The sequence below is a fragment of the Myotis brandtii genome, unplaced genomic scaffold (assembly GCF_000412655.1).
Source record: "Myotis brandtii unplaced genomic scaffold, ASM41265v1 scaffold311, whole genome shotgun sequence".
NCBI lineage: Eukaryota > Metazoa > Chordata > Mammalia > Chiroptera > Vespertilionidae > Myotis > Myotis brandtii.
Genome location: NW_005361913.1, coordinates 464041 through 473868, shown reverse-complemented (window position 1 = coordinate 473868; position 9828 = coordinate 464041). Strand labels below are relative to the sequence as shown.

The window sequence follows — 9828 nt, the reverse complement described above, 5'->3', positions numbered from 1 at the left end:
GGGGGGGCTGGGCCAGGGCAGAGCCAGGCGGGCTAGGAGGGTGGGTTTAGCCATGCCCCCAGCGAGGTTCAGCACACTTCTGCTGGTGCTGCTGCTACTGCCGGGGGTGGGGGGAGGGGCTTACCCTGGGGGGCCACTCAGGCCTGCCTCCACCCGAGTCTGGAGTTTTAGGGAGGAGAGGCATGCCCGGCCCCAGCAGAGGGGGCCCAGCAGCAGCAGGCCGCAGGCCCCGGGTGCCTCAGGGGTGCTGACGGGTGGTCGCCGGCATGCTATTGTTGTGGGCAGCCCCTGGCGGGGGTGGTGGGCGAAGAGATCAGGAGTCAGAGGTGTGGGCTGCCGCTACCCTCGAGGCTGGGTCTTCTCCCCATCCGGTCAACCTCCCCATCCCCCTGGGGGTGCGGGGGCTGGGGTAGGGTGTCCATCCGTCCCCCTGGGAATACAGGGGCTGGGGTAGGGTGTCCATGCAGGGGGATTGGAAGAGCTCCCCATGGCCGCTTCCTCTTCCTTCTTTGCAGTCCGAGCTCCTGTCAGGCACTCTCCTCAGACCCCCGGGAACTTGGCTCCGGCCACCCATCCCCTACTGCACGTGCAGCCTCCTGCTGGTCTGTCAATATTCAAATTGGTCGTTACTGTGACACCGTTAGGACCAATTAGCATATTACCTCTTTATATATATATATAGATGTGTATAATGTGCATGTGTGTGCACTTCCTCAATAAATTTTACAAGTGTGGTATCAGTGTGCAGAATATCTTACATCCTTTTTTTTGCAAACCTATTAATCTAAATTTATCTTGATCACACAATATGATCAGCAAATAAGTATATGATAAAAACATAGTACAAAAAAAGAAAATTTAAAAACAAGTGAATGAATTTAGCTGTACTAACTAGTTTCGATGATGTCCTAGAATTTGCAGATATAATATGTAGATAGTAGATATAAATAACTAAGGTTTGATATAAATCAGCTATGGTTTGATTACTCAGATATAACTTAGATATATGAGAGATTATGAAGATGGAGATATGCCAGACCACTAGAGATAAACACATCTTGAACCATTTTTCAAAGCCTGCGGAAAAGATGATGGAAACTAAAAAAGAGCAATTTTCATGTCAATCTCCAGGATATTCAGAGAATAGATATTAATATGAAGGATTTGGGAATACTTAAGAAACACTAACCACTCTAAGCCAGTGTGAGTTTACTAGGAATAAGTCATGTTAAACTCTTCTAATTTTCTTCTTTTTGAGGATATTATACTAGTATTTAGCTGACATATACAATGTAAACTCCATAAGGACAGGGACCTACTTGTATAACTGCTATACACCCAGAGCCAAGAACAATGTCAGGCATATATAAGAGACTCAATATTTGTTGAAAGATTACTAAATTAATCAAGGAATTTGGTGTTTCTTATAAAATTATTGTGGCCTTAATGGAGAAATAAAGACCAGGTTTTGCTACAGTTGAATAAAGTTACAGCTGAATAAAACATAACCATAAAAAAAAAAATTAAGAGATGTCACAGAGTAATCTCATTGGTCCTTACCTAGTTAATTCTATTAGTAATTTTGACAACAAAAGAGAAGGCCAATTAAATTTGTAGATAATACCTGCTACCTAATAGACTAGATGCTAGAATTACATTCAAAATTATACTAATAGATAGACCTATTATCTACATATATAATAGCCTAAGCGACCATTACGATGGAACAACTGGAATGACCAAAACGATGCACATTGAGCAGGCAGGCAGGCAAGCGGTTAGGAACAAGCAGGTTAGGAGCGAGCAGGCAGCCGCAAGCAGGCAGGCAAGCGGTTAGGAGCAAGCGGCCCCAGATTGCGAGAGGGCACCTTAAACCCCCCCCCCCCATGCACAAATTTCGTGCACTGGGCTTCTAGTAATATATATAAAAGTACATAGTGTAATATGTATAATAATATAGATATCATATAGACAAACTAATATTATAAACCAAATAAGCTGACATTTATAGGGAAAATTAATGTTTATTTCAAATAAATTAACTGAGTTACCATACAACCCAGCAATTCTACTCCTAGGTATATACCCAAGAGAAATGAAAAGATATATCCACACAAAAACTTGCATATGAATGTGCATGGTAGCATTATTAATCATAGACCAAAAATGGAAACAATCTAAATTTCCCTCAACTGATAAAATATGGTATGTCTACACAATGGAACTATTCATCAATAAAAAGGAATGAAGTACTGATACATGCAACAACACAGATGAAACTTAAAAACATCATGCTAAGTGAAAGAAGCCAGTCACAAATAGCCACATTTTTATGAAATGTCCAAAATAGGCAAATCAGTAGAAACAATAGATTAGTGGCTGTCAGGGCCCAGGAGAGTATGAGGAATGACTCCTAATGAGTACAGGATTTCTTTTGGAGGAGAGGAACATTTTCTAAAATTAGTGGTGATGGTCTCACAACTAAAACTACTGAACTGTACACTTACATGGATGAATTTTATGGCATATAAATTGTATCTCAATAAAGCTGTTATTAAAAAGAAGAAATGAAGACATCAACTGACAAATACAGATGTTGAGAATCTGTCAAATGACCAGTTCATCAGAATGATACCTGAAGGTTATAATAAACTTGTAAATTTTTCCCACTGAGTATGTTGTTGGCTGTGGGTTTGTCATATGGCCTTTATTACATTGAGGTATGTCCCCTCTATTCCCACTTTACTGAGAGTTTTTATCATAAATGGATGCTGGATTTTATCAAATGCATTTTTATGCAATTATTGCTATGATCATGTGGTTTTTATCCTTCATTTTGTTTATGTGGTGTATGTGTTGTTCTGTAGATATTGTATCAACCTTACATCCACGGAATAAATCTCATTTAATCATGGTGTATGATTTTTTTTTAATGTATTGCTGGATCCAGTTCCCTAATATTTTGTTGAGGACTTTAGCATCTATGTTCATCGGGGATATTGACCTAAAACAGTGATGGCGAACCTTTTGAGTTCGGTGTGTCAGCATTTTGAAAAAAAACCCTAACTTAACTCTGGTGCCATGTCACATATAGAAATTTTTTGATATTTGCAACCATAGTAAAATAAAGACTTATATTTTTGATATTTATTTTATATATTTAAATGCCACTTAACAAAGAAAAATCAATGAAAAAAATGAGTTCGCGTGTCACCTCTGACACGCGTGTCATAGGTTCGCCATCACTGACCTATAACTTTATTTCTTTGTAGTGTCTTTATCTGGTTTTGGAATTAGGATGATACTGGCCTCATAAAATGAGATTGGGAGTCTTCCCTCCTCTGTTTTTTGGAATAGTTGGAGAAGGATAGGTGTTAGTTCTTCTTTTAGTGTTTGGTAAAATTCACCTGTGAAGCCATGCAGTCCAGGACTTTTGTTTGTTGGGAGTTTTTTCTTTTTTTATTATTACTGCTTCAATTTCACTAGTTGTAATCTGTAAATTCAGATTCTCTGATTCTTCCTGATTTAGTTTTGGAAGATTGTGTTTCTAGGAATTTACCCAGTTCTCCCAGATTGTCCAATTTGTTGGCATATAGTTGTCCATAACATTTTCTTACAATCCTTTGTATTTCTTTGGTGTCAGTTGTTACTTCTCCTTTTTCATTTCTGATTTTATTTATTTGGGTCCTCTATTTTTCTTGATGAGTCAGGTTAAATGTCTATCAATCTTGTTTATCTTTTCAAAGAACCAGTTCTTGGTTTCAGTGATCTTTTGAATTGTTTTTTTAGACTCTATTTCATTTATTTCTGCTCTCATCTTTATTATTTACTTCCTTCTACTCACTTTCCACTGAATGTAAACGGCAGTTATGGTTAAAAAAATAAAAGCAATTTTTGGCTGACTTTTAGCAATACATATAAAGAGATATAATAGTGCTGATATATTCCATGCTAGTCGGACCATGTCTGTTCAACTACATTCTATTCTAAGTCTAGAGAAACTAATGAGTATAGGTCCAGAGGAATGAATATAGAATTGAAAAAGGATCAGAAACAATGTCAGAGACACTTGAAAAAAATGAGGATTGCTTAGAATGGGGGAAAAAAAGACCCAAAGGATATAACTATCTTTAAACAATATGAGGGCCTATCAGAGAAAAGAGAGTAGACTTGTCCTATGTTGCTGCAAAAGACAAAATAGGCCATCACTAAATGCCCAGGGGGGGGAGATTAAACTCATCATGAGCTAGAACTAATACAGTTATGTCTGCCTCCTAGGTACTCTCCAACAAATGAACAGATTCAAGTAAATACCAGTCTATCAAGGACTCCTATTTCAGGAAGAATTCCTATAATATGTAGCAGATTGGAGGTGATATTTAAGTTCTCCAATTCTAAAAATGCTGATTTTTATCTTAATTCAAAATTATATAACACATAAATAAATGCATAAAATTCCAAGGAGTTGATGATTTAATATTTTACCTCATTTTTCTGTAATGGTGTTTTTCCATTTTTCTTACTGCAGAAAAAAAAAAAAGAAAGCACTTTATTTGCAAACTATTCCCATCATAAAATTTGTTTTAAGATATCAAAAGAACATACTAAATTCTCCAAAGGTTTCTTCTTTCACATATCATACATAGACTATATTAAGTATAATAGTACAGCTGCATCTTATTAAATACTAGAGGCCCGGCGCACGAAATTCGTGAGCGGGTCCAGTTCCTAGGCCTGGCCTGCTATCAGGGCCATCTTCCCCAGCTACCCACAGCCGGCCCCGCCCCCCGCCGCCACCCACCCCCAGTTCCCCGTTCGCCATCAGGTGATCTGTGCCTGACAGCCGGGGGAAGGGACCGAGAGGTCGGCTGTTCCCGCCCGCTCGCCAGCCCTGCCCCCGTCGCAGGTGGCCATCAGGTGATAGGAGCCTGCTGGCCAGGGAAAGGGACCAAGAGGTGGTCAGTGCTCCTCATAGTGACTGGTCCAGTGGTCATTCTGGTCGTTCTGCCATTAGGGTCAATTTTCATATTACCCTTTTATTATCCTATCTAATAAAGAGGGAATACGCAAATTGACCATCACGCCGTCACAAAGATGGCGGCCCCAGTCCCCTCAGCCCCACCAGAATCCCCCAGTCCTTTCAACACAGCCGGGGGGTTGGGGGGGGTGCGGCAGATGCACGGTGTAGCCCAGTGATTCCCAAAGTGGACGCTACCGCCCCCTGGTGGGCACTGCAGCGATCCAGGGGGACGGTGATGGCCACAGGTGCATTTGTTTTAACTTTTTTTGTATTACCTTTCTATTCTGAGTTCAATAAATAGTTTCATAATTTCAAACTTCAATGTTTCTAATTTACACCTTTCTTTACTATATTTTACGAAAAAGGTAGAAACATTAATACATATATCTTTCTGTTTAATTGCTATTAAAATTTTTAAAAAATTAATTTCCAGGGGGCACTGAGTAACATTTTTTCTGGAAAGGGACAGTAGGCCAAATAAGTTTGGGAACCACTGGTGTAGCCGGTCCTTCCCTCAGCCCCCCAGCCATCTAGGGCCAGCCTGAGGCGCAGGCAAACCTTGGGTGTCAGCTGCCCAGCCAACCAGGGCGGGCCCAAGGTGCTGCAAGCCTCAGATTGCGGCTTCCCCGCCACCCAGGGCAGGCCTGAGGCGCTGGCAAGCCTCGGATGGCAGCTGCCCAGCTGCCCATGGCCACCCGAGGCTCAGGTAACCAGGGCCAGCTGAGGCTTGCGCTGCTGGCAGTGGCAGCAGCATAGGTGTGATGGGGGCGCCTCCTTCCTCTGAATGCCGGGTCTCCTCCTGCTCCTGAGGGCTCCTGGACTGTGAGAGGGGGCAGGCTGGACTGAGGGACCCCCCCTCCAGTGCATGAATTTTCATGCCCCGGGCCTCTAGTATAGTATACAGGCCTAGTGCATGGGTGAGGGCCAGCTGGCCTGCCATGAAAGGGGCCCCAGATCGGGGTGGGGGTCCCCGCTGGGGGGTGGGCCTGCCTGGGCAAGGGGCCATGGGCAGTTTGCAGGCCAGTCACGCCCCCGGCTTTGTCAGGAAGGATGTCTGGAATGACGTCCGGAAGACGTCTGGTCTATCTGGTCTAATTAGCATATTACCCTTTTATTAGTATAAGTCATTTATTGAAAGTGTTTAATAAATGTTAACTTCTACTATCAGATAATATATATTGGTAAATTTACGCACATACACATATATACTTGTTTTTTCAAATTCTCCCATGGAGAGGTGAAATCTATTTTTCCATCCTTGAATCAAGATTTGGCCACGTTGCCCTGACCAGTTTGGCTCAGTGGATAGAGCATCGGCCTGCGGACTGAGGGGTCCCGGGTTCGATTCCGGTCAAGGGCATGTACCTTGGTTGCGGGCACATCCCCAGTGGGGGGGGGGGTGCAGGAGGCAGCTGATCAATGTTTCTCTCTCATCGATGTTTCTAACTCTCTATCCCTCTCCCTTCCTCCCTGTAAAAAATCAATAAAGTATATTAAAAAAAAAAAAAGATTTGGCCACGCTGTAAAAAATCAATAAAGCATATTAAAAAAAAAAAAAAGATTTGGCCACATAAACTGCTTTGGCTATGGGACATTAGCAAATTGACGCAAGCAAGGCCTGAAAATGTCTGTGCATTGAACACTCTCTCTTGATGCTAGGAACCTTTTCCCAGCCATGTGAACAATCCCAGGTTAGTTACCTACAGGATGAGAGACTATGTGTCATTCCCATGTTACAAATGAAAAAACTGGCTTGGAAAGGAAGAAGTAGTATATCTAAGTTTCATGCTACTCAAAGTAGTTAGTCTGGCACTAACCCAGATCTGACTACTGATCTAAGCCACCACCCTGAACAATATCATGACCAGGCTTAGGTTCTTTTTATAACACACTATCATAGCACCCTATGCTACGATCACATTACAAATTTCTTGTTTAATGTCTATTTCTTCCCAGTACATTAGTTCTATGAGATCAGGAGCTATTGCAGATTGGCTTCTCCACAATATAGATAAGGTGGTGTTTGGGGTACAATATGTTTATTGGGGCTCAACACCTGTGAAAGGAAGATGAAGAAAGCAAGTTTGGGCAGAATTTAAACTGTGATGCAGGCCCAACAAAATTTCACCTAACCAGATGGGAAGCTGTGATTGGCTGAAATGATCAGGTCTTTATACCTCTTCCTTGTTCAGTGTACAAAAGCATGCTGCTCCAAGGAGGTCATGACCTTAGGAAGGTGGCTCCACAGCTAATGCAGATCCTAAAATGTGGGCAGAAAGGGTTACCTGGTCTGCACTTATCACAGCTAGACTAGACCTTCTTGAAGAGGAATCTGGGTAGCATATCTCCACACCTACTATAGGGGTCATATATTACTCAGCCCTCTATTCAACATCTAGTTGAGCTCCAAGAATCTGCAGAATAAACATTTTCAGTAATAGAATACCAGGTCACAATGAACAAGGCTAGAAAGCCAAACTTAACTACAATTCAGTAAGAGTAAATGCTCATATTTTAAAAGTGCTTAGGCTTATTATTTCTAATCTCAACAGTATTACAGGATTATCTATTTTAAAATTTTTATGATTGCAAAACTGTTTCAGAAATGCCACATATATATATGTACATATATATATATATACATACACACACACATGTATATGTATATGTATATATATGTACACACACACTCACACACACACACACTCATGCATACTCAGTTAATTATGAGCCCTCTTTTATAAGGCTTTCTAAAAATCCGCTTTTTAAGGAATTCTTTAAATGTTTTCCACAGATGTTCTCAATTTTGAAGATACTAGCTATATAAACATATAGAGATCGCCTAGGATAAATCAGAGCAGTATACTAGAATCCCATTTAATTGGTTATATTGTTTTCACTTGAAATGTTACGCTAAAGACTGGAGAGAATTTAATTCCAGAAACATGATCTACAGATAGGCAGATTCAAGTCTAACAAAAATTCCGTATTTTCCTTTTCTTGATTTCTATCCTATGAAACTAAAAAGGCTCTACAACAAATAGGCATGTCTTCTACCTTTGTGTATTCCTTTTGCCTAACAAAAAGATCAACTTATCAGCTAAATAGATTAAAATAAAGGTGTTCATAATATACACATAGTAATGGTAAGATAATTGGACTTCATTAAAATTTTAAAAGTTTGCTTGTGAAAAGATACTATCTAGAAAGTTAAAAGACAAGCTACCAACTAGAAGAAAATATTTGCAAACTATATATATATCCAAGAAATAACTTGTATTCAGAATACATTAAAAAACTCTTACAGTTGAATAAGAAGACAATTCACTTAAGTATTTAAACATTTTTGCCAAAGAAAATGTATGCATAGAAAATAAACACATGAAACATGCTCAAAATAATTAGTTCTTAGAAAAATGCAAATTGAAACCACCTTGCATATCTGCTAGAATAGCTAAGATCATAACAAGTGTTATTAAGGATGTGAAGCAACAGGAATCTCCTTCCACAGCTGATGGGACTATAAAATGGTGCAATAAAATTGGAAACAGTGTGGCAGTTTCTTAAAAAGTTTAACCCCCTCTATACAACCCTGCCATTCCATTAAGTATTTTGCTCAAGGGAAATGAAAGCATATGTTCATACATAGACTTTACATGAATGTTCATAGCAACTTTATTATTAGTAGCTAAAACCTGGAACTAATCCAAATGAGTGAATGGATTAAAAAATTGTGGTATAGCCATTAAACATACTCAACAATTTTACTGGTACACAACATGAATGAATCCCAAAATCATTATGCTGACTAAAATTAGCTAGGCAAAAAAGTATGTAGCGTATGATTTCTCTTATATGAAAATCTAGAGCAGCCCAAACTAACTGTGGTACAGAAAGCAGATCAGTGCTTGCTCCAGGCTGGTGGAAGGGAGGGAACTGACCACAAAGAGATATGAGGGATCTTTGAAGTGACTATAAATGTTCCTTATTTTAATTACTAGAAGCCTGGTGCACAAATTCATGCACGGGTGGGATCTCTCAGCCAGCCGGGGGGAGGAACCACGGGAGGTTGGCCCCAGCAGCAAGCTAACCAACGGCCGATTCCATGAGGAATTGGGCTCCCTCCTCCATCCTGTCTGGGTCTGGGGTGTGGGTGAACCAGATTCGGGGCTGTCAGGGCCCCAGCAGCAAGGTCTGGGTCAGTGCACGTCATAGCTACTGGCCTCTTGTCTGGTTGTTTCAGTCGCTCAGTCTTAACAGTCGCTTAGGCCTATATATATACTAGAGGCCCGGTGCACAAAAATTTATGCACTCGGGGGTAGGAGGTCCCTCAGCCCGGCCTGTGCCCTCTCGCAGTCTGGGACCCCTCGGGGGTGACCACTTGCTGGCTTAGGCCTGCTCCCCGGGGGATTGGGCCTAAGATGGCAATCAGACATCCCTCTGGCAGCCCGGCAGCCCTCAGGGGATGTCCACTTTCCAGCGGGGAGCAGACCTAAGCTGCAGTCAGACATCCTTAGCGCTGCTGAGGAAGCAGGAGAGGCTCCCACCACCACTGCTGTACTGGCAGCCGTCAGCCTGGCTTGTGACTGAGCAGAGCTCCCCGCTGTGAGAGCGCACTGACCACCAGAGGGCAGCTCCTGCATTGAGCGTCTGCCCCCTGGTGGTCAATGTGTGTCATAGTGACCAGTCATTCCCAGTCGTTCTGCTGTTAGGGTCAGTTTGCATATTACTCTTTTACTATATAGGATTGAGGCCTGGTGCACGGGAGGGGGCCAGCTGGTTTGCCCTGAAGGGTGTCCAGGATCAGG

General features: G+C 41.6%; 1 protein-coding gene across 2 annotated transcripts in view; it reads right to left on the bottom strand.

Annotated features, from left to right (window-relative positions):
* The window catches only part of ABCD3 (ATP-binding cassette, sub-family D (ALD), member 3), an 82454-nt gene that overhangs the window by 61444 nt on the left and 11182 nt on the right, over window positions 1-9828 (bottom strand). The window contains exon 2 of one of the 2 annotated variants that reach the window (XM_014542681.1): window positions 4486-4522. In XM_014542681.1, coding sequence (XP_014398167.1) covers window positions 4486-4522 — 37 coding nt within the window. Of the gene's footprint in view, window positions 1-4485; window positions 4529-9828 lie in introns of those variants that run through there. The other variant, XM_014542679.1, reaches the window with a different exon arrangement.